This window comes from Mytilus trossulus, chromosome 3, assembly GCF_036588685.1.
Source record: "Mytilus trossulus isolate FHL-02 chromosome 3, PNRI_Mtr1.1.1.hap1, whole genome shotgun sequence".
NCBI lineage: Eukaryota > Metazoa > Mollusca > Bivalvia > Mytilida > Mytilidae > Mytilus > Mytilus trossulus.
Window position 1 is genome coordinate 73863906 of NC_086375.1, and position 26226 is coordinate 73890131.

At 31.4% G+C, this 26226-nt stretch overlaps 1 protein-coding gene across 2 annotated transcripts; it reads left to right on the forward strand.

Annotated features, from left to right (window-relative positions):
* The first annotated feature begins 311 nt into the window (after window positions 1-311).
* Window positions 312-24839, forward strand: LOC134712381 (S1 RNA-binding domain-containing protein 1-like). Of its 2 annotated transcripts, XM_063573872.1 has the most exons (18): window positions 312-397; window positions 3023-3242; window positions 3693-3810; window positions 6219-6357; window positions 6951-7047; window positions 7596-7794; window positions 9279-9487; window positions 10949-11106; window positions 13842-13938; window positions 14786-14884; window positions 15413-15504; window positions 16326-16408; window positions 16788-16894; window positions 21140-21304; window positions 22054-22245; window positions 22773-22858; window positions 23287-23385; window positions 24042-24834. In XM_063573872.1, the coding sequence occupies exons 2-18, from the start codon at window positions 3025-3027 to the stop codon at window positions 24293-24295; spliced, it is 2412 nt and encodes an 803-aa protein (XP_063429942.1). In that variant the 5' UTR covers window positions 312-397; window positions 3023-3024; the 3' UTR covers window positions 24296-24834. The 2 variants fall into 2 exon arrangements, with proteins under 2 accessions (XP_063429942.1, XP_063429941.1); XM_063573871.1 differs by lacking the exon at window positions 312-397 and having other exon boundaries at window positions 24042-24839.
* Window positions 24840-26226: the final 1387 nt, after the last annotated feature.

Consider the following 26226-nt stretch of genomic DNA (forward strand, 5'->3'; position numbering starts at 1 on the left):
AATGACCCAATAAGCAGTTCTTTTTTTTTGGTTGTCTTCGGCTGTTGTCTGCTCTATGGTCGGGTGGTTGTCGCTTTGACATATTCACCATTTCCTTTCTCAATTTTATATCCCATATAATATATCGATACTAACACTCTTGGCGACCTGGACTGGGGACACGTATCCCTGCCCCCCCTTTCGGTCAGGAGTTTAAGTATTCATCTTTTTTTTTACTTCTACAACTTTCGTGAACAAGGTACAATGAATGTGCTATTCATAATTTCCCGCCAAAAAAACCTTAGGAAAGACTAGTTCCCTGTAAATCTCATATCTTATCATCGGTACAGGTCCTCCTTGTGTGGCTTCCAGATTTCTTATATTTGACAACATCATATTTTGATCATCATCCAAACTGGTAGGTGCATTTACTTTCCATAATTTGGAACCAAAAGTAGCTTTATATATAACAGTAGTGATATTATGGACACACATACAAAAAAATAACCATCTTTCAATTTCAATTTTAAATTTGTAGCATAGGGCCGGGTACCTGTTACATTTACAGTGTTAGTCTTGTAATAAATAGGGCAACAATTCATTCATGGAAGGGGCTGATTCAGCCATTTAAAAAAGGGGTCCCAACCCAAGAAAAAAAAGGGGGGTGCCAACTATATGCATTGATCATCCCCCCCCAAAAAGGGGTTGCAGGGGGTGGGGTAGGGCAAAGTTCCAACCCTTCAAATCCTCCCCTGGAGGAGCCGCCACAGGTAATAGGTTATGATTATGATTAGGTAAAAGATAAGATAAGATAAGATAAGATAAGTTTTATTTTCCAAATTAGGTCCCCAGGGGCATATACACATAACATATATGATTGATACAACATACAGTATTTTACATAACATTGTAAAATAAACTATTGAAATAGTCATACAGGTATTATTTGTTAAATAAAAAAGTATTTGAGAGTTGCTACTCCAGAGATGTGGTAATAAATGGTAAGTTGAGATGATTGTAAGAATATAGCTCTATATCACAGGCACTTGTCTCAGAATTTTTTTTTCCTATATACCTTATTATAACACAAGGTACTTAACTTGCATTTTAGAAAAATGTTAGGTGGTGACGAAGTTCCGTTATATGCCGCTTTATAGGCTGTCAACCCCACTAAAGCTTGTTATATCGTAAATCTAAATTGATTTTAATATCTATACAATGGTGTATAACATTCCTACATTTGTTGTCGGAGTCATCCGTAGCAATCCTACCAAAGTATGTCAATTGTAATAATTTTGCAATCCGCTGAAGAATTGGCAGTAAACGGCCGCAGTAAATGATTTATTATAAAAATCGTTTAAAAAAAAAACTGTTAGTTTTCGTATGAATAGAACTTATCATACAGTTAGTAAAATTGTATGATATACCGTGAAAAAAATCTAACAAGTGTTGTTTGTGGTATGTCTAATAAGTTACAAATTTTCACATGACGTCAATGTCTTTCAGACTCTCTCTTGACTTTACGTATGAAATGAAACAAGATCAGATAACTCCGAGAATCATTTAGACTTTCCCATAGAATTGACCAATCGAAAACTGAGATATACAAGGAACATGACGCGTTTATTGCCAATTCTTCAGCGGATTGCAAAATTATTACGATTGACATACTTTGGTAGGATTGCTTCGGATGATTCCGACAATAAATGTAGGAATGTTATACACCATTGTATAGATAAATCAATTTAGATTTACGATATAACAAGCTTTAGTGGGGTTGACAGCCTATAAAGCGCCATATAACGGAACTTCGTCACCACCTAACATTTTTCTAAAATGCAAGTTAAGTACCTTGTGTTATAATAAGGTATATAGGAAAAAAAAATTCTGAGACAAGTGCCTGTGCTCTATATATTAAGGGTTTAATTTATACGTACCACAAGGTAAAAAAAATGGCTAATAGATAGGCATAACAGACCTCCTGAAAAAGATCTTTCCACCTCATCATTTTTTACTGGAGATATGCCAAAGGCAAAGCAAACACTAAAATCGCCTCCCAAGATGCCACAATAGACCACTCAAAGGTTTGTCCTTCACCAGAAACAACTCATCTATTATGCATGACTTTATGACATTGATGTGGGTCCTGAAAATTTAAGCAGCATAATTAGTCCCTGGATCATTAATATTGTATATTTAAAGCTTTAATAAAATTAAATCACTTAGTCTAGTGATTTATTTGTACTACTGAAATAGGTGATTATTATTATTAAAGAAAGACAACTCTTACTTCAAACCTTTGTAGACATCATGTTAGAGGGGGGATAGGAGGGGTGCTGATCTTGAAATCTCGGGCTAAAAAACATGAAATCCCGAAATCCCAGGCTTAAAAACACGAAATCCTGAAGTCCCGAAATTCGAAAAAAAGAATTCCCCGATCTGAAAGGGTCAATCCTGAAATCCCGAGCTTAAAAACACCTGATCCCGGAGTCCTGATAAAGGTCCTATCCCCCCACATGTTACTTGTATCAGAGATTTAGAAAATCACTCATTTACATGATTTAAGCAAGTCCCCTAGCCTGACTATATACATGTAAAATACAGCAGAAGTAGACAATGATCTGTGTGTAACATGAACCTAGTTGAAATAAAAATTGGACTATTATTAACCCTAAATTCTCTCATGACTGATAATTAAAGCATTGATCGGATCCAGGGGGGAGGGGGAGGTAGGTTTCGGGGTTTGACCCCCCCCCCCCCCCTTTTGGGCCGATCAATGCATTTGAATGGGGACATATAGTTGGAACCCCCCCTTTGTCCTGGTTAGGTCCAATCAACTTGAAACTTAGTACACATGTGCCCTATGATATGATCTTTCTAATTTTAATGCTAAATTAGAGTTTTGACCCCAATTTTACGGTCCACAAAAATAAGAAAATGATAGTGCGAGTGGGGCATACATGTACTATGTACACATTCTTGTTAAAGCTCATATCTATCAATTCTATTCATGAAAGTCAATTTCTTAATATTTATTATACAGATATGGCTTGTGAAGAGTTAAAAAATACAGATCCAAACTGGGAGACAGAGGAAGCTATTGCTGAAGACTTAGATCTTCCAAAGTGGTCTACTAAAAATGTTGTTAAACTTTTGGAAGAAGGTTGCACAATTCCGTTTATAGCAAGATATCGTAAAGAAATGACTGGAGGGATGGAAGTTGATAACCTCAGAGATATTCAGTCATCTTTAGAAGACCTAAAGTATTATTAATATTTGATTTTGAATATATATGTTCATGAATAATAATTCAGAGCAAACTATAAACTGTAGGTGTATTGAAAAAATCTTTTAGAGAAAGGAAGTTACACCTATATATAGCTAGGACTATAATCATTAGGGTAGTAGTCCCATGTTACACACATCTATTTTTTTGCTATGTTTATTGCTACAAAGAGTGTTGGACAATTAAACTGTATCAATATGTTTAGATTTAGAACAACTTGAATTGTTAAACAAAGCAAATACGCAAAATGTACTTTAATGATGAAAATATATATTTTATTTCATATGTCAGTCAACAGAAAATTATTAGAGTGTACAGTATAATGGATAACAAACACATATGATGAAAAACTTCAGTTCTTCTCAATCATTATTGAATCTTTTCATCTTTAAGGGTATTGCTTATATGTTCATCTTAATAATTTCAGACATGTCCAGAATAAAATGGCTACTGTATTGAAAGCTATCAATAAACTAGGCAAGCTTACACAAGGATTAGAAAAATGCCTGAAGAATTCTAAAACAATAACAGAGGTCGATGATTTGGTAAGTTCAGGATAATTGAAAAGATATATATGTAAAATTTTATTACTGGTACATGTATATACTTTTTGCAAGGAACTTTATACAGCACATTACAGAGTTATGATAATTGGGCTATGGAATCATAAAGTTTAACTTTTGTGCAAGTATTCAGTTACTGAATGATTTTTTTTTATACGACCGCAAATTTTGAAAAAAATTTCGTCGTATATTGCTATCACGTTGGCGTCGTCGTCTGCGTCGTCGTCGTTGTCGTCGTGGTTGTCCGAATACTTTTAGTTTTCGCACTCTAACTTTAGTAAATGTGAATAGAAATTTATGAAACTTTAACACAAGGTTTATAACCATAAAAGGAAGGTTGGTATTGATTTTGGAAGTTTTGGTCCCAACATTTTAGGAATGAGGGGCCAAAAAGGGCCCAAATAAGCATTTTCTTGGTTTTCGCACTATAACTTTAGTTTAAGTTAATAGAAATCTATGAAATTTTGACACAAGGTTTATGACCACAAAAGAAAGGTTGGGATTGATTTTGGGAGTTTTGGTTTCAACAGTTTAGGAATTAGGGGCCAAAAAAGGGCCCAAATAAGCATTATTCTTGGTTTTTGCACAATAACTTCAGGTTGAATAAAAAAAAATCAATGAAATTTAAATACAATGTTTATGACCACAAAAGGAAGATTGGTATTGATTTTTGGAGTTTAGGTCCCAACAGTTTAGGAATTAGGGGCCAAAAAAGGACCCAAATAAGCATTTTTCTTGGTTTTCGCACCATAACGTTAGTATAAGTGAATAGAAATCTATGAAATTTAAACACAAGGTTTATGACCATAAAAGGAAGGTTGGTATTGATTTTGGGAGTTTTGGTCCCAACAGTTTAGGAAAAAGGGGCCCAAAGGGTCCAAAATTAAACTTTGTTTGATTTTATCAAAATTGAATAATTGGGGTTCTTTGATATGCCGAATCTAACTGTGTATGTAGATTTTTAACTTTTGGTCATGTTTTCAAATTGGTCTACATTAAGGTCCAAAGGGTCCAAAATTAAACTTAGTTTGATTTTGACAAAAAATGAATCGGTTGGGTTCTTTGATATGTTGAATCTAAAAATGAACTTAGATTCTTAATTATTGGCCCAGTTTTCAAGTTGGTCCAAATCTGGGTCCAAAATTAAACTTTATTTGATTTCATCAAAAATTGAATAAATGGGGTTCTTTGATATGCCAAATCTAACTGTGTATGTAGATTCTTCATTTTTGGTCCCGTATTCAAATTGGCCTACATTAAGGTCCAAAGGGTCCGAAATTAAACTAAGTTTGATTTTAACAAAAATTAAATTCTTGGGCTTCTTTGATATGCTGAATCTAAACATGTACTTAGATTTTTGATTATGGGCCCAGGTTTCAAGTTGGTCCAAATCAGGATCTAAAATTATTATATTAAGTATTGTGCAATAGCAAGTCTTTTCAATTGCACAGTATTGTGCAATGGCAAGAAATATCTAATTTCACAATATTGTGAAATAGCAAATTTTTTTTTAATTAGAGTTATCTTTCTTTGTCCAGAATAGTAAGCAAGAAATTGGAGTTATCTTTCTTTGTCCTGAATCAACTTAAATCTTTGTTTTAAAAATACAATATACAATGTATATTCACTTTTTATTACCAACTGATAAATTTAAATAATCTTTACCATTCAGTGATAACAAGCAGTTTTTTTACATCTTAATATTTTATGATGTATTTAAATGAGTAGTTATTGTTGCAAACTCCATTAGAATATTTTAATTGAGATTAGTTTTGGAATAAGGGAAAGGGGGATGTGATTAAAAAATTGGGTTCAATTTTTCTCATTTGAAATTTCATAAATAAAAAGAAAATTTCTTCAAACATTTTTTTGAGAGGATTAATATTCAACAGCATAGTGAATTGCTCTAAGAGAAAACAAAAATTTTAAGTTCATTAGAACACATTCATTCTGTGTCAGAAACCTATGCTGTGTCAACTATTAAATCACAATCCAAATTTAGAGCTGAATCCAGCTTGAATGTTGTGTCCATACTTGCCCCAACCGTTCAGGGTTCAACCTCTGCGGTCGTATAAAGCTACGCCCTGCGGAGCATCTGGTTATACATTATTGTTAACCCCCAGCTTTTTAAATCAGAATGTATAGCAGTATAAATGAGTATATTGATTAGATGTCTGTCAGTTCATCTGCTGTCCTTCCATCTCAATTTTGTATCCATTACTGCTCTTGAACAATAATGCTAATTCTTGTTATATGCTAAAGTCCTATCTACTATATATATTTTGTTCATCACTACATCAAGTACACAATTCTTTCAATCTATCCACAATGACTATGTATTCTCAATAACTCTATAATTATTTTGTTATTTTACACTTTTACATTTTTAGTATGCCCCTTTCAAACCTGGACATAAAGGTACACTAGCAGAAAGAGCCAGAGCTCTCAATTTAGAACCCCTAGCTATAACATTCCTTGAAAGGCCATGGGAAGGTAAACTTGAGCAGTATGTGGATCCAAATGTTAAAGGTATGTCAAATTATATGTAAGATTGACCAACAATTAGAATAATAGTGAAAAAAGAAAGATAAAAACATGATATGGTAACATAATTTTGAACACTTGAATGTCCTGTAATATTAAACTGTGTTTGGTGACAGAATATTAATTGTATGATTTAAAAAAAATTTCTCTCATGCAGCAAGCCAACACATTTTTATTGTATTAGATTCTACATTTTTTGTTTAGATTTTTCATTTATTAATTTGTGATATGTTGATGGACAAGATGTATGTTTTACTATTGATTGCCAAAGTTTTTGTTATTAATGCTCTTGTAAAAACATGTCTGGAATTATTTTTTTATAGCGCTCATTTTCAGTTAAATCTGTAATTGTTTTCTTCTTTTATCTGCTGATTTTGTGCATTGATTTCATACACTTAAGCATTGAAATTTCATACATATTTGTACGGATACTATATATTTAAAAGTGTTTTCTAAAATTCTGTTTTAAAATAGCATTAGTATATAAAAAAAGATTATGTAAATCCTAAATAATATCTATGTATACCCCTCAGAAGAATTTATATCACTCTTTATATAAAAATATCTATATAATTCAGGGTTACAGAAATTGTCAGATGTAGAAACTGGTGTTAAGCATATACTAGCAGATATCATACATAAGCATAAAGATAGCATGGATTTTATAAGAGGGTGGTTAGTATTGTCTTAATTTTCTTTTCTGAGTGTCCTTAGGGATAAACATAGAAAAATGTTAACTGGTTGCTAAGATTTTTTTTATTTTTTTTCTCCAAATAATTTTCATACCAAAGCCAAAAACTATGGAGTGACTTTTCTTCTCAATTATCAGTTTTCCTTTTCTTGATGATGATTCATTGGGTACAATTATCTGGTTTACATTTATTGTACTGTTAAGCCAATTGGTTTGATTTCCACGCTTCATACACAATGTACTTCGGTCAACGCTTTTACACCCCAATGAAGTTACAAAAAGAAGCATTCAATTCTTAAATAAAAGACATAATATATGTTTTTGGCCTCTTTAAAGCTTAACAATTGGACATCAATTCAAAATTTTAGTTATAATAAAGATAAGCTAGTTATGATAAAGAGGCAAAAAATTGATATAAGATTATATATTCATTTTAGAATATATAATTTTTTATCAACTGCCAAAAGTTATGTATATTTATCTCAAAATGTTTACAAAATAAACAGATTTTTTAAAATGTTCTTTTCAATAGGTCAAAATACAGGGATATTAAGCTTGTCACTTCCGAATGCAAACCAAAGAAGTCTGGAAAAAATGACACAAAGACAGTAAAAACTGAAGACACAAAGAAAGTTGTAAAAAAAGAAGTGAACATCAAGGAAGAAAGTAGACATAAATATGAACAGTATTTCAACTCTAATTTTAATGTCTGTTATATAAAACCACATCAGGTAACTATTATTTTATTTAACATATGAAACCTCATTAGTTAAAATAATGAGTCACATAAAACCTCAGTTAGAAACCCTGATTAATTTGTCTGTTACATATGTTCTCACCTGGCAACTTTGTGTCGTTTAAAACCTCATCAAGAAATTGTCTGTCTGTCTGTCTGTCTGTCCTGCTTTAGGTTACAGTTTTTGGTCAAGGTAGTTTGTCATGTTTGTGATGAAGTTGAAGTCCAATCAACTTGAAACTTAGTACACATGTTCCCTATAATATGATCTTTCTGATTTTAATACTAATGGAGCATACTTATACTATGGACACACTCCTGTCTTTTTCTTATCATCCAGTAGAAAAAAAATCAATAATTTATGACTTATATAAAAAAAAAAAGTAAAATCACAAAAATACTGAACTCAGAGGAAAATCAATTTGGAAAGTCCATAATCACATGGCAAAATCAAAAAACAAAACGCATCAAAAACGAATGGACAAGAACTGTCATATTCCTGACTTGGTACAGGCATTTTCAAATGTAGAAAATGGTGGATTAAACCTGGTTCTATAGCACTAACCCTCTCACTTTAATAACAGTCTCATCAAATTCCGTTACATTTACATGATGCGTTAGATAAACAGTCACAATCAATAAAATAGTCAAAATATGGGAACATCAGTCATCATCGTATAACAATTTAACAGGACACAACAACATCTACTATCTACGAACACATGGATTGATTTGAGTGTCTGACGTCAGAAAAATTATATACGTCACATAAATTTGTCGTTCAATGTGCATACAATAGTTATCAAAAGTACCTGGATTATAAACAATTTTAAATTTTACATAGGCAATGAGCGCAGACAGGGTTAAAAAATCAAAAGTATGTAAGAATAAATTACAGAAATCGAACTAGTCCAAAAGTTATACATAGAATTTATGAGAATCCAAAACTTTTTAAAAAAATTTATGTGTGCATGTCATTTAAATTCTCACTAATAGTTTATTTGTTTGCAGAATGACTGCTCTCATTTCTTATATGCACCATAACATTACATCAGCCAACTTTAATTTATTTGTTTTTGGAGATGTGTATGATTGCTAACCTAGTGTATAAAGTGTCAGCTATCCATATGAGTTTGATTCAAGTGGTAGTGAGCAATAATATGCCATTGTATGGCCTCCATCAATGAGAAAACCCCAATCAGTATAATGACTTTTAAAACCCTAAACATAAAAATGTGAAACTATTTAAATTTTAAAACTAACTACAATTACCTAATTTATAACTAAACAATTTACAAGAAAATAAATATGAGTATCAATGAACCAATGACAACCACTGTAACACAGGCTCATGACTTTGAAAAAAGGTTGCAGGGTTTAAATGTCATTTTTTCTAACTAACCAATCACATTCAAGTATTTGTAAACAAATCATTATGAAATATTATTAGTTTGTCAGTGATATCCATTTACATTGCAGGTGCTAGCAATAAATCGAGGGGAACACAACAAATTTTTGACAGTTAAAATAGACGTACCAGATAAAGTAAAATCAATGTATGAGAGACAATGCAGTCAAAATTTTATTCACAGAACTCACCAAGGAACATATGCTATGAACATTATTACCCAGGCAATCAGTGATGCATATGAAAGATTGGCATATCCTCAAATGATAAGATTGATCAGGTTAATACATAAATATTACCACCTTTTGATACTTTCCTGGAATACAGTTGTTCTGTGACCTAATTTATGTGTCATACAGCATATTGAACATTTTTTATTAGGGCCGCGCCTTAAGGCGGGTCACCCTATAGTGATCAGTCTGTCAGTCCGTCTGTCTGTCCGTCCGTCCGTCCGTCCGTCCGTCCGTCCGTCCGTAACACTTAAACTTTGTGTCCGCTCCACATCTAGAGAACCATTATGATTTCATACTTTATACTTTACATGTTTATTAACCACCACCAGAGGGCGTGTCATGATGTATGTACAACTTCCTAGGTCAAAGGTCAAGGTCAAAAACTTTGGTTTCAGTTGACAACCCGGTGTCCTGTGGTGAAGATCGTGTCCGCTCCATATCTAGATAACCATTATGATTTCAAAGTTTATACTTGACATCCATTTTAACCACCACCAGAGGGCGTGTCATGATGTATATACAACTTCCTAGGTCAAAGGTCAAGGTAAAAAAAACTTTGGTTTCAGTTGACAACCCTGTGTCCCGTGGTGAAGATCGTGTCCGCTCTATATCTTGAGAACTGTTATGATTTCAAAGTTTATACTTGACATCCATTTTAACCAACACCAGAGGGTGTGTCATGATGTATGTACTATGAAAGTTAGTTGAGAATATTTATCAGTTTTAACTTAAAATCACACATGAGACTATGTAATAACTTCAAATAATGCTTCATTTAAGAGATAACTGTATTGTATTTGAAGCTTTAAGGACGTCCACCGGTAGTTATACTGTCGCAAATTTAGTTTACCTGGCGATGCGGAGCGGAGACAGGTAAACGGGTATTTGCGACAGTAAAACTACCGATGGACGTCCTCAAAGCTTCAAATACAATACAGTTATCTCTATTCTAATGCAAAACAAGTTCATAATTAAATTTCAATCATTATTTTAGTGTAAAATCTTCATTAAAGAAAATTCCACGAAAATCTGTTATCTTCTTTGGTCCCCTACACTGTGTGACCTCATAGGTTTGCTTCTGGCGTCAAACATAAACACTGGGCGTTTGCTGGCTTTTGTGCCGCTTCAGAATGTAATAAAATTTGATAAAAAGAAGATTTTTAGCTACAACAAGTGAGTTTTTTTGGCTTATTATTGTAGAATTTACATGTCAATACATTCAGCAATTCAAAATGTCGGCTTCCTTAGTTACAGACAAGAAGAAAGAGAATTTTACGCTAACTGTCATCCAATCAGAACCATTGATACAAAATAATTCCAACAAATTATATAAAACAGTTCATACGAGAAAATTAATAGCCTGATTTATGAACAAAGCAATAATTGCTCAATATTACAGATAATGGGGGACATTGAAATCTGTTCTTATTAGCTTTGTTATTATAAAGCTTACTTTTAAATCCGTACAAGTTTGAAATGATTGTAGCTGTATCTTGTTTTCTCCTTAGGTCTGAATTGACAAAAAAGGCTGAAAAAGCATCAATTGATGTATTTGCTACCAATCTAAAGAATTTACTTCTAGCTTCGCCTGTCAAGGGAAAGTGCATTCTGGGTTTAGATCCAGGATTCAAAAATGGTTGTAAAGTAGCAGTAATAACAGCAACAGGTACACATATTTTATTTCTTTCAATATGAACTCTATTTATATTCAACAGTAATATGTGTGGATTTACAAAGAGTTTTCAATTTTCTGTCAGAATGAAATAATAATTAATTAATTAGTTGAATACATATGCTATAAAAAGCTTCTTTTTTTTCAACTTTAAATATTTTATTTCTTTCCTGGTTGTGAACAATGTCCCTTAGCGCTACAACAATGACGCTAAGGTTCCTCCCTGTGTTGTTAATTATATATGCTAAAAAAGCAGTATTTGTTGGTATTGTCAACTTGACCTGACCTCTTTTTTACATTTTTGGGTTTCTTTATAATTGATGTATACCACTCCCACCCCCCAAATATCCCTTAGTTCATGAACAATGACAAGGAATATGTTGTCAAATTTTATACCAAATGAGTGTTTCAGTAGTTTGTTAGGCCTATGCATGAGAGTTTTTTATGTTTCAGTATATAAAAAAAAACAATAATCAGAAATGAATGGTAAGAATATATTGATTACACTGCACCTGATTTATACTAACCACAATCTTTATTTTATAATTAGCTGACATGTTCACTAGCTACTCAGTTTGAAAGAATGAATTCATACTTGTTCAGTCCATTGCCTGATTGGTATTCTGAAAGATAAAACTGCTACAGGCAATGTTGCAGATTATAGTGTACTGCAAGAAAAAATGCAATAAAAACTTGATTATGTGATGTTTGTTAACATTTTGCCATGTTTGTTCTTGCCACTTGTATTCCTTTTCAAATTCATTTACCTAATCCTCATTAATAATTACTATGCAATTTGATAAAAAAAAATGATTACATTAAAATAAAATGCACCATTAAAAAAACCCTACTTCTTTCTTTTCAGCAATACATAAGACTAAAATGCAAATGTAAACAGTTCTATTGAGTGTAATAATGATAATCCAGGTCCTTAAGTTGTAAATCAGTGATCTTTCAGTGGTTACATGACTACCTGTAGGTTTCAACCAAAGGGAGAACCTACAGTGTTAAGCAGTTCAAATTGGAATAAGACTTTTAAAAAATGTTTGGCTGGCTCAAATATTTTTTGGCTGACCTGACCTACACCCTGTAAAATATATATCAAATTTCCAAATTTCAATCAAACTTTTTATATTTGAAAATTTGCTTTCATGTTACACTTTGTGTCCAAATTTCCCTAAAATTTGCCTGATTTTAACTAAGGCTGGGGTTAAATTTCTTATCTTTGTTCATATCTGTAGATATAGTTTTTAGACACCCTGCAGGAAATTGTACACCCTTCGGTATGCCTCAGAGTATACTGGGTTACTTAATGCAGATATTAACATAGATTCAAATGTAACTTATGATATCTTAATACCAAAAAATGGTCTAAATGATAAAATGTTCCTTTTTAGCTCACCTGTCCCGAATCTTAGTAATCTTTTACAAAAATCTTCTCCTCTGAAACTACTGGGCCAAATACTTCCAAACTTTAAATGAGTGTTCCTTAGGGTATCTAGTTTGTAAATTGTATCCGAAGTTGTGATCTATCAACAAACATGGTCACCATTGCTAAAAATAGAACATAGGGGTCAAATGCAGTGTTTGGCTTATAACTCAAAAACCAAAGCATTTAGAGCAAATCTGACATGGGATTATATTGTTTATCAGGTCAAGATCTATCTGCCCTGAAATTTTCAGATGAATCAGACAACCTGTTGTTGGGTTACTGCCCCTGAATTGATAATTTTAAAGAAATTTTGCTGTTTTTGGTTATTATCTTGAATATTATTATAGATAGAGATAAACTGTAAACAGCAATAATGTTCAGCAAAGTGTAAGATTTACAATAAGTCAACATGACAGAAATGGTCAGTTGACCCCTTTAGGAGTTATAGCCCATTATAGTCAATTTTTAACCATTTTTCATAAATCTTAGTAATCTTTTACAAAAATCTTCTCCTCTGAAACTACTGGGCCAAATACTTCCAAACTTTAACTGAATGTTCCTTAGGGTATCTAGTTAGTAAATTGTATCTAAAGTTTTGATCTATCAACAAACATGGTCGCCATTGCTAAAAATAGAACATAGGGGTCAAATGCAGTTTTTTGCTTATATCTCAAAAACCAAAGCATTTAGAGCAAATCTGACGTTGGGTAATATTGTTTATCAGGTCAAGATCTATCTGCCCTGAAATTTACAGATGAATCAGACAACCTGTTGTTGGGTTGTTGCCCCTGAATTGATAATTTTAAGGAAATTTTGCTGTTTTTGTTTATTATCTTGAATATAATTATAGATAGAAATAAACTGTAAACAGCAATAATGTTCAGCAAAGTAAGATCTTCAATTAAGTCAATTTGACCAAAATTGTCAATTGACCCCTTAAGGAGTAATTGCCCTTTAAAGACTTTTTTCACAATTTGTTCATCATGTTGACTTACTTTAAAAAATCTTCTCCTTGGAAACTGCTGTATCAATTTCAGCCAAACTTAGGCTAAATGAGTTTCAGAGTATCTAGTATAAATTTTATATCATATTTCCTTGTATGTCAAGAAACATAGCTCCTATGGCTAAAATAGAACATAGGAGAAAATGATTGTTTTTTTTGGCTTTTGAAGAAAATAGGGTGATCAAAAAAACATTTAAATAAATTGAAAAGCCAAAATAATCATTGATGAGAGATTTAACCAAAAGAATTAAGGTGAGCGATTCAGGCTCTTGAGAGCCTCTTGTTTTATTCCAGGCCAGATTGTTCACACTGAGATAGTTTATATCCATGATTATAAAAGTAACAAGTACGATGAGAAAAAGAAAATTTTGCAGATGATCAAACAATATGGGTAAGCTTGATGTAGAAAATATTTTTATCTGTTTTTAGGTAAAGATTGCATGAAATGCAATCAAAACCTTATGAGACTGACTTGATATCTAAATCTTCCAAGGCTTTTCACTACCTTTTTTGATACACAAAATATAGTGCATTGATCATAACATTCTTTTCATCCTATCCATGAACATTTCCAAATATTTTTCGATGTAATATATGCTCAGATATTCAAGACACAAAAGGATGTTAAACTTGTCAAGAAAATTACATAACTTTTTAATGTTGCAGGAATATAATATCTGTTCTAAAAATATAAATGATGTCATTGTTAAATTCATCTTAAAAAAATTGAATTATCTTCCTTTGTCTAGAATTGTGGTTAAATCAACTACAACCAATGCAATATTCAAGTTTACTTCCCACTATTAGATTGAAGCAATCTTTACCCTCAGTGCTTACAAGCACTATGATTAGATTAAGGAGATAACTGAATTGTATTTAAAGCTTGGCCTTTGTAAAACATAGATTTTACAATCGCGAATTGAGTTTACATAGCAATGCTCATCGTCTTTGTTTAATAATGTCATTAATGATTTCTGAAATTTTTCAAAACATACATTTGTAATTTTATTTCAAAATGTTCCTGATTATTATTCAGTATTTGTTATTGCTTAAAATAATAGTCAAAACTGGAAATTTGTTGTATATTCTTCCATTGGTAAATTTATTCTCTTAAAATCCTCAGGCTTGTAAATTTTGATAAATGTGGGTTATGTTTTTAAGCACAGTTGAAAGGCATGATTGAATGTTATTGGTCAGTTACAATTTTGATTCTCAATTTTATAATGATTTTTTTGCAGGTGTGAGATTTTTGCTATCGGAAATGGAGTTGCTTGTAGAGAGTCAGAAACTTATGTATCTAACCTGATTAAAGAGGAACACCTGAAGATGAATTACTGGTAAACTGTTTAATCATACTTATCTGTTTACCTTTAATTTTGATGTATAAGGTAACTATGAAAGAACTAGGCTATTTATAGATTTTGATGGAAATGTTAAAAATTAAATTATTCATGGATTTTTTTTAATAATTTTCTTAAAAGTGCAGTGGTGGATCCAGGGGAGGGTTCCAGGTTTGGACCCTCCCGTTTTTGGACAATCAATGCATTTGAATACGGACATATAGTTGGAACCCCCCTTTTGTCCTGGGTTGGGACCCCATTTTAAAATGGCTGGATCCGCCCCTGAAGTGATAAGGAGACATTACAGTATTTTCTGTAAAACAACCTTTGATCAACATCATTGTTAATTGTTAATAATGCGCAGTTTGGAACTGGTTCACATTACATTTCTCAATAAATTATGGGTAGCATGCCAATATTTAGGATAAACTTTTTATTATTAATGTTGTTATAAGTGTTGAAGTCTATAACTAACTTGTTGGTGTCATGATTACACTGCCATGTAATGTTTATGAACTATTTCAGTGTGGTAGATGAGAGTGGAGCATCCATATACAGTGTGTCTGATCAGGCCAAGAAGGAATTACCTACTTTAGATCCTTCACTCAGAGGGGCAGGTAAAAAGTCACAATATTAATCAGAAATGGTTACTTTCTGTAAGCATATGGTTAAATGCATAGAAAACAACTTCAGGTTACACTTTGTAAAAAATACAGTTGTTTCACATACCATGCCTCTTTTGGGGAGATATGTGATATTCATAGATATTTGTTTTATTTACTTATTGGTTCACAGATATGATCTCTATGTTTCATTCATTTCATAGAGACAAAACTTTGGAATTTAACCAATGTCAATATATACATGGATAGCGGCCAAATTAAATTCTGAGGAAGACCAATGGTGAAGGGAGGGGTATAAAAGAAATTTAGAATAAGTTTAAACTGTTCTGAAGTTTGATGCATATAAATGAGAAATATGCTGCACAGTCCTATATATACAGAAGTGCAACCTATAGGTAGCAAACAAGAAAAATTGAAACACAATAATAAATGCTTTCTTTTCATTTCATCATTTTCAATATATATCAACAAATATTATATCTCAATTTTATTCCAAAATGGCTCATTTTGAGTAATAGTTTTTTGATATATAAAACTTGATATCTTCTACAGATGGTATTCAAAGTAAATTAGTTAATTAGATTAGTTCTTCCCATATGTATTGAATGTCTTGGGGCACATTACAATATTCAATATAGGAAAAGATCTTTTATAATTTTAACCAACATTTATTTGTTTGAATGGAATGGTTGTTGTCATCAATATCAAACCTATTTATTTATAAGCACAAATCATCTGATCTCTTAGCTTAATTTTGCTTCATAAACTTTACTTTTATAGTTAAAAATCATATGATTTGATTGATTACATTTCAGTATCTATAGCAAGAAGATTATTGGATCCTCTAGCAGAACTTGTAAAAATAGAGCCCAAACATATAGGTGTAGGACAGTACCAGGTATGATAATTGTCAGTTGATAAATGTGATTTGATCTATTAAAATAGATTTTTTTATACTTTGCTTTGAATGTAGTTTTTTTAATATTTTTTTTGAAAAAGTATATGTCACTAACTATTTTCAAGATAATAAAAAAATTGTTGTAAGCTAATAAAGAACATGTTATGTAATATGAAAGAAAAGGAAGTGTTTTATTGATTATTTTCACTCCCCCCCCCCCCAAATAAAAAAAAAAACCAAAACAGATGGGGAATCTGATCTTGTTTTCTTTTATTTAAATATTTGATCATTTGTTCATTTGTTCAGGTCATGTATAGGATTACAGATGATAATTTTAACAGAATGTGCATAATTTGATTATAAACTTATTTATAACCAGCATGACATGCCAGAGAACCAACTAAAGTTGTCATTAGATTCAGTGGTGGAAGAATGTGTCAGTTTTGTAGGAGTAGATGTAAACACTGGGAGTGAGAGTTTACTCAGGTAATATTAATTGTCACATCCCTAGTGACAGTAAATTATATATATAGAATTAAAAAATTGTGGACTGTCACTCTTCTTACATCTTAACCGTTTCACAAATGTTATCGGATATATTCCTTACGTCGTAACTACAATCCCCTTCCCTTTCATGAATTTGACTAACCAAATTAGACTATTTACCGGATTTGTAATCACATAAGCAACACGATGGGTGCCGCATGTGGAGCAGGATCTGCTTACCCTTCCGGAGCACCCGAGATCACCCCTAGATTTTGGTGGGGTTCGTGTTGTTTATTCTTTAGTTTTCTATGTTGTGTCATGTGTACTATTGTTTTTCTGTTTGTTTTTTTTCATTTTTAGCCATGGCGTTGTCAGTTTGTTTCAGATTTACGAGTTTGACTGTCCCTTTGGTATCTTTCGTCCCTCTTTTAAAATAAGCTATGATTTAAGGGCATACGATAAAGTTTTGATCCTATATTTACAAGTTCATCAAAATTTGCATATAGGCTATTTTTTACCTCATTAAATCAAAAATGTAATAAAAAATATACCTTCATGTGCTACAGTACGGGTAGGGACTTATTTTTATGGATGTCTTAATCCGTCTAGTCGGATATGAATAATCGGACATTTTTATGGTAGGTAGTATGGTCATTAATCAACAAATCCAGGTGTGATTGGCAATATATTTGTCCTTTCATCTTAATCCGTGCTGTTAGAATTACGGTTCACTGATTTCAGAATCAGGTTACGGGTAATTTTAACCTCTCAGTCAATTTATTGATTACATCGTTTTTGACATAAAATATTTTTACAGGTGAAGTACTGGAGACAACTTTGTTTTAATAAAAATAGCCTATTTTTTTAATTATGGTTTTTATATTTCAACTGCTATTTATTTTCTAATTTGTTCCTCAAAATCATTTTTGTTCTATGTTCTTTGTTGTTTATTTTTTGTTTTTTTGTGTATCTGTTTCTTATTTATTTGCATAAAATTTCAAACATAAATATTTTTACATGTATTCTATTTCTGGGAGCTTACGGTTATTTTTGTTTTACTCGTAAATCCATTAGCAGAATGCTGTCTCCAGGGTTAGTTTGAAGCGGCCACATGCAAAATATTTCTATAATATGTATTTAATATTCAGTCTGTGTTGGGTCAGTTCCGAGATAAAAAAAAAATATAATTACAGTGAGCAATACTTGTATATTATTTAGTAGCTTGCTGATTCTTTGTAGTTTTTACTTTTTACTGTAAACAATTTATTGTCCGAAACTTCAAAGTTGGAGATGTATCAATAAAATAGAACGCAAATAATAACACTAGAAGAAGATATTGATTCTTCCCGGACATAAGTTTATTTTAAGATTTCCGTGTTTGTTCATTATGCTAAGTTTATATAATTGATCTGCATTTGGGGGTAGGGGGTAAATAGGGTCCGGATCTCGAAATCCTGGGCTTAAAAACACGAAGTCCCAAGGTCCCGAATTTAAATAAATCAAAATCCCGACATCGCGAAAAAAAGAATTCCCAGATCACTATAGTGTTAATCCCGAAATCCCGAACTTAAATTAATTGCGTAATATTAATTTACGCACAATCCATGTAAAAAAGGAAACTTGTATGTTATATATTTAACAGCAATTTGTTAAGAAAAATTTGCTGTGAAAAGATAATTCCATGATACACATATTAGTGATCAACAGCGTGTGCACGTGGTTGAACTTTAACTTGACTCCACTCACAATATTATTGAATGCTAATAAAAGATGATCGATTTTGTCCACTGCACGAGATTTTTACATGGCGGGAAATGTCGTAACAGTAAACTCAGGTGACCTTACTGAACTACCGTGGGAAAATCCATTCTTGATTAAATTTGATGTGGAATGATTGACAGTATTGTGCGTTAGTTTTGAGGCTCTTGATCGATTGACCAGAATAGAAATTTAATTGATTTACATACATGTAAAATCAAAACAAGATTTAGTCTTCTTTAACTATTTTTTGTTTTATTTTTATCAGTCATTTCCCGGATTTCCATTTAAATATTCTACTTTGGAGAAGTCCTTTTAAACTTCGGAAATAATACAACATCGATTTAAAATTCTTACGGACTGCACGAGCTATAGAATGACTAGAAGTACGACGAAAAAGTAAAGACAGCTGATCATGACTAGTACGATTAGCCTTCAACCCCATTGGGGTATAAATGTGCATTTATTTAATAAACTATATAAGGTTAAATTTTGATTTTCGTGTATCGATTCGTAAAATATATTTATAATAAAAACTCCGGCGATTTTCATAAAAGAGTCGAGACATGAAAATAGAAAGGCAATATCTCGAATGTCAACAATTTTTTGTAAAATAAAAAATAGGAATCGAAATATGATCACGGCGTTATAAATATTGTATTTAAAGAAACCAATAGTTTGATTTTCAAAGAGATTAACGGGAAATATGTCAAAATAGAAAGCACGAGTGAACTGTCTGACCAAAATGTTTTACTTGCGAGAAATGATTGACAGGTGTGAATTGATGTAAAGGCTCCGACGGGGAAAGTTGTATCAAAAGGAAAATAACTTTATTCACAATGCCTATACATATTTTATAAATACGATATGTTGGCCTTATACTTAAAATTGTGTTTCTAATAATAACATATAAAGGAATAGGACGTTTAAAGGGGGAAATAATATAACCATCAATGAAAACTTGTATAATTTACGGGATTGATGTCTCAACAATTTGATTCAAACTTCGATTGAAAACAGTCTTGGTTGTTATTAGGCTTATTATTTTTAATTAGATGAAATATTTACGGTTAACAAATACAAATACAAAATATTTTATTGGCACAAAACTATTATAATAATTGGCAACACAATATATTGTTAAAAATCGTCTTTATTTCATTTTCAAATTATAAAAAAAAAATTTCCACATTCATGATATTTAATTTTAATTTTAATTCTAAGTATTTAATTTTTAATTTAAATTCTAATATTTAATTTTAATTTCAATTCTTTCTCTTTGAATACAAGACAATATTTTACATTTATCTATTCTCCATAAATACAAATATATCTGTACAGGTAAAATTTAATTCTAATCAAGCTGGTTCAGATTGATTTACGACCTTCCACTTGGATATTGCACAGCAGGTGTTTATTACTCTGGGACAACTGCCCGACCAGTCTGACATCTAGACGGATTAAGGCTTCCATAAAAATAAGTCCCTACCTGTACTGTACTTTTTGAGAAAAATTAGGTCGAAATTTGTATATTTGCTCAAAATTCAGATTTGTGGCCGTAATTTCTTTTTTCGAAAGAAAGACATAACTTTTTTTGTTATAAAAGATCAACACAAATTGTTTTTGGTGAAATTATTGTTAATTTCTGTATTTTATAAGTATCCTAAAAAAATATGCATTTTTTAATTCAGAAATAACTCATATTTATCAAATGTTCATGAATTGAGGAAAAAACGTCATTTTTTGCTGCATGTTTATCAAAATTAAAAAAAATCCTCTATTTACAGTTTTATAAAATTTGGGTCACATAGTCTTTCTGCAAAATGAAACAAAATGCCTTTTTGTAAAATAGGGGTCCATGAACTTGTTTTCAAATTAAATCAGTTTGAATGATAAAAATCAGTCAAAAAATGCAGCTTTTCCCGATATGTCGCAGTTTGACGTCGCGAAAATAACATATTACGTTAGCTACGTCATTACCTTCCCTGTAACTGTATCGTATGCCCTTAAAGTCAGAAAGCAGACACTCAGATGTTTTCTCTCCGTTTATTTTTGCAATATGTTCATTAATGAATAAAACCGGAAATAAAATCCTTAAATGAAGCCTGATTGCCATTATTTTTCGGTGAAATTATACAATGAGAAAATTTTCTTGCCAAAATATATTCATAGATGAAAATCTGGTGAAATAAATAGAAAATTTCAACCACAGAATTACAAGCTCCATGCTTAGGACAGGCCCATACAGAATATGGTTGGTTTATCATGTTTGCAGATGCCAAACCACCCCCCTACTTGGGACAGTGGTGTAACAGCTTAACATATACACCAACTGTAAAAATCATTTGAAAAACAACTAACATAAACAGAGAAGACACAATGTACAGACCTGAGAGTACTCCCAGTTAATGGAAGCTAGTTCAAAACCAATAACAACAAATGAAAAATGTATGTATCTAAGACTAAATTTATATATTAATTTTTCAGGAGAATAGCAGGCTTAAATTCTACAAGAGCTAAGAAAATCATAGAATGGAGAGAAAGCAATGGTTTGTTTGTCAACAGAGGACAAGTAAAATGTGTGAAGGGTATTGGTGACAAGTCTTACGAACAGTGTGCAGGCTTTATCAGAGTCATTGCTTCACTTGAAGGGTATTTATACATTACATCTGTTGAGAGATATATTTGCAAATGTAATATGATTTTAAGATTGAAAAATCCACCATTTTGCAGTTACATTAACTTCAAAATTCATGCAACAAAATTTGAAAACAGTTAATTATAAACTCAAGTTGTCAGGTTTTTCTCCTGCTAATGAAAAACAGATTTATATTGAAAATATTTTTATAAAACAGATCTAGATGAAAAGTCTATGAATATAGAATATTAGTTCATTTACTGGAAAAAAAGAAATTAATGAGTCTACTTATTATAATGCTACTTATCAGTTAAAAGCAATAGTTTGTAAAGTCTTGATGGCATCAATTGAACCTTAAAGGAGGTTTGATGTTAAAATCATAGGAAGTGAAAGGTCACAGCAGCTTTGTGAAAGTTAGGCAAAATTTTGGTTTTCACATGTTATCTTTTAATGTTTCGCCCAACTTTTATAAAACTTGATTTGTTAATGCCTCATTTAATGAGAAGATCCATATTTGTTCACATTGTGATTAAATTACTGATATTGCAATTGAAATATGTGTCCTATTATTGCCAGGTTTTTTCAAAGACATTCATTCTCTCACAAGGAAGTCACATTTCAAATTTAATGTAAAGAAAGGTTTATATTTATTCTTTCTTTCTGTATGAATTAATCAGTATATTAAAAGTTTTAGTTGTTGTTTTCTGTCTGACATCAGTTCTTAACATGAACACAATAATAATCTTGATTTTGTTACTTTTAGACAGACTGAAAAATGTAAAGAAGAACCTGAAGAAACGAAAACAGAACCCGAAGAAATGAAAACCGGAAGAAAAAGAAAGAAACCTACAGCTGGTGGTGGGAAGGCCAAAAAGAAGAAAGACTCCCTCAGTCTTGAACCTAACATCCTAGATACAACATGGATACATCCAGAATCTTATGGTGCAGCAGAAAGGTATTTACTCCTTGATTTGTTAATAAAAGGGGGTGTTGGGTATATATTAATGAGACAACAACCCAATGACTAAAATTACCATACTACTTCAAGACTTGTTATAAAGGATGTCTCATACATTTTATTTGAATTATATATTTAAAAAAATTTTAATTTTGTATTTTGGCCAAAATACCTTGTTCGATTTTTCCCTGCCTTGGGAGTTACATTTTCAGCTCGGAAATGTAAATCACGTAAAATATACAAGATCTCAATGGATTTTATTCAAGCTTTATGAAATGTATGTGAGCAATATTTTAATTCAATTTCAAACCTTGTAAAGATAAATTTAACAAAAATTGCATTGTAATCTCATTCACCCTTACAGTTCTCAAATCATTTGATCTAATTTGATTTATATTAAAACAGTATATTATTTTGGCTAACAGATTAAGTGTGCAATGACAATTTGAAAAAGATTTATAGCCATTCCTGGAGAAAAAATATTCATGATGCTCTGATTTAAGATTTATAAACTTGATTTGTAGTTTAATGCAGATGATAGGAGTCAGCAAAGAAAACCTTGGCCAAGAGGTGTTCATCAGAGAGGTACAGATTCATATGAAGACCAAAAGTATGACAATTTATTCAATTTAGTTCAATCTAGTTACATTGGCATCTGAAAATTCATTAAATTAGATTTACCATACATCTTAACATCAAAACATCAAAACAGACAAAGCTATATATATGCTACATAAAAATGAAAGTAAATAAAATTAAAAATATTTACAAAACAATTTGTTCAAAAAAGGAAAGTTATTTAGTAACATAACTATTAAAATATAGTTTAAAGACAACATTTATACTGTAAATGCATTTTGACAGCACAAATAGCTCAGTTGCAATACATGTATTACTCATACATTTTAAAATAAAGTAAGAAAAATTCATTGAAATTTTTATAAAACTTTCTGACCATTGATATATACACTACACCTTAAGAGCTTTTTTGTGTGTGCATGATGGATAATTAAAGTTTTCTCACATCTTGTTTTATAGCCACAGAGGAATTGGCAGCTACCCTTGCAGTAGGAGAACCAACAGTTGATCTGATTGTCAAAGCATTCCTTAAACCACATTCCTATGATTACAGAGAAGGTAACAATTAATATTGATTTACTTATTAAGATTTTTACAAGGAAAGGATTTAAAAGAATTCATAAATTATTTTGATTTGAGTGACATTTATGAGTCTTTTGAAGATGAAACTGTCATACAAAATTACAAGCCTGGTATCTGATGATATATATTTAAAACCAAGTCCATTACAAAGTGCTCATAATCTGTTTATAGATTTATCAACCATCTAATGTGGTCAATAAAGCAGGGATGGTTTTATAGGCCTCTTATGTGGTGTTAAGACAGATATTATTGCTTTGGTTGTACAATAATGGACAACTCAGATCATTATGAAAATTCACATAAAAATCAGGGGTCTTTTCTCAAAGTAACCTATGTAGCACTTGCTTCCAATACTAAATAACTAAAAACAAAATTTAGGAAAGGGAGGCACCATCCACATTTTCCATTTGAAAAGATTATATAATGAGACAGTTGCCTTATTGACATTCATACCACTTTTCATTTTTATATGGGTAATGTCATAGCTTGTAAAAGAAGGCTTCAAACAAGCATGCAAGCAAAGAGAGATATATAATCCAAAGCAATGGACCTTGTGAATTCATGTTAAAACTATTCATCAACAAGATAAAACATTTGTACAAATAACAGTTGTATTTTTTTTCTGTTTTCAGGTTTTGAGAAACCATTATTTAGAAAAGAAATTCAAGACATTAATTCATTAAAAAATGGAACAATCTTGACAGGAAAAATAACAAATGTTACACATTTTGGAGCATTTGTAGATATAGGTGTAGGACAAAATGGACTGATACATGTATCAAAAATGAAAAATACAAAGTTAAATCTTGGAGATAAAGTATCTGTGAAAGTAATCTCACTTGAACTGAGCAAGAAAAGAATTGGACTGGAAATTCATTGCACTTGAAAAAGCTTTTCTTGTTTACTAGTGTCAAATGTAAATAGATATCAGAATCAGGAAAAAGATTGAAGATTGATCATCACTGATGCAAACAAGGAAGGATAACAATTAAGATGGAAGTGTGGGGAACTACATATGAACTTTGATATTAAGAACCATCAGTAGAACAGTTATGGACCAAAATATGAATATATAATGAAATGAAGATGTTTTGTTTTCAGCATTATATAGATAGATGAATCATTGTTGGGATTTTTTTTGTATTGTAGTTTGATCAATATTTCTTTTTCTCTAGATTGTAATTTTATTGATTTTTTGATGGATTTACAAGTATTAAATTGATAAGATTGTTGTCTCAACAACATCACTTCACAGTAAAGGCACAGTCGTTAGGATATAAATACATCTTAGTGTAGCCATGCTATTGAAAGTGAATGTAAAAAAGTCAAATAAATAGACTGAAACAATATATATAAATAGAATGTCAACATGGAGAAGAAAGTAAAATAAATTGTTCAAATATGAAGTCTTTGTTTTAAAAAATTACGCCTTAGTTATTATTTACTAAAATGTTACATATTGAATGCACTAAAATGTGGCTGTCCCATAACTTTTCTGGAAGTGCATCCAAACATATGGTTTCATCACAACTGCTTGTAAATTTGTTGAGGAAACATAAAGATGATTTAAGTTTGATTGGTATCAGAAGCAGCACAGCCCCTAATCAAATGTAGTATGGTCTATGTAGATTTCTTAAGTACTTGATACAAAGCCATATTCATTAGTGGTATAGTCTGATGTGTTATGTGGTAACAAACTGTTTGATAAGAATAAATTTTGAACAAGGGTGCTTGTTGGTTTTTTAAAGTTTTGAAGTAGATGGTTTTTGTCATTTTGTGAGCCAGGTGCTACAATCCTTTGAGCAAAAACTAAAGCAGATATAGAGAAACTAGATAGACTAAATGATCAGCAATACAAGATCATCAAGACAAATTTTTGTCAGGAATTCTGATCTCAGCTAAAATGTTGGAGTTTGTCCTTTGTTGAATATGCACATTGACAAAGGTGAGCGACTCTGGCTCTTTAGATCCTCTTAATTTTTACCGCTTTTTATGTGGTATGTTTTGAATATTTTGCTAATCTTCTATAGTCTGGGTGTTTTGATTTAATGTGGATCATAGGATCGTATTGTCTATTTACAATTGCAACAGTGTTTACGTTTAAACATGGAAGAAAAATACATGTTGATTTCTTTATAATGACGTTAAATGGTTGATAAACTGCAATTTCTTTTATGACTTCGGGCAATTTATTCTTGCTTTGAATTTTCCTGTTTCTTCTTTTCTCTGCGTTGTCTTAGTCTAGGACATAAAGTTTATTTAGGTCCCAAGGTTCCGTACTGCCAAAGTCTTTGATATAAAACTTCTTCAGGTCTGAGTCTTACATTGATATTTTGTTGGTAGTTATTACAAAGATGATACATTCTGCAGGGGACCATTTATAGTGACCTGTTTTGACATTGATGTAAATTGATTCTCAGTATTAATGCCTTGAAGTTGTCCTGTTATTGTTTGCAACATTTTTGGCACTCTATTTAAATAAACCATAATTTCTGTATGGGTTCACAGATCCGTTTGCTGTTTTTTGGTTGGTGAACTATCAATGGTTTAATGTTGTATCTCCACACCTAGATATATAAAAGGGAATATTTCTGTAGGTGAAAATCTAGATCCCTACTTAAATATACAAATTCTTTTTTGAAATGCCCCCACAACTGAAAGTTGGATGGGGGAAATATTTTTCTACCCCTGTCTGTCCCTCCGTTCATCCCATTATAGGTATATAGCTATTTCATATAACTCCTACAGTTTAAATGTTAGAAAGGTTTTTCACTTTGCTGGCTATATGCACTAATATTGAAGGTGTGCATGGGGTCA

What these genes read in the sequence shown, in the direction of transcription:
- LOC134712381 (XM_063573872.1), top strand. Translation starts at nt 3,025, where the DNA reads ATGGCTTGTGAAGAGTTAAAAAATACAGATCCAAACTGGGAGACAGAG. An exon ending in CAGATGATCAAACAATATGG is followed by an intron (nt 13,939 to 14,785) that starts GTAAGCTTGATG and finishes ATTTTTTTGCAG; the next exon opens with GTGTGAGATTTTTGCTATCG. An exon ending in TAGGTGTAGGACAGTACCAG is followed by an intron (nt 16,409 to 16,787) that starts GTATGATAATTG and finishes ATTTATAACCAG; the next exon opens with CATGACATGCCAGAGAACCA.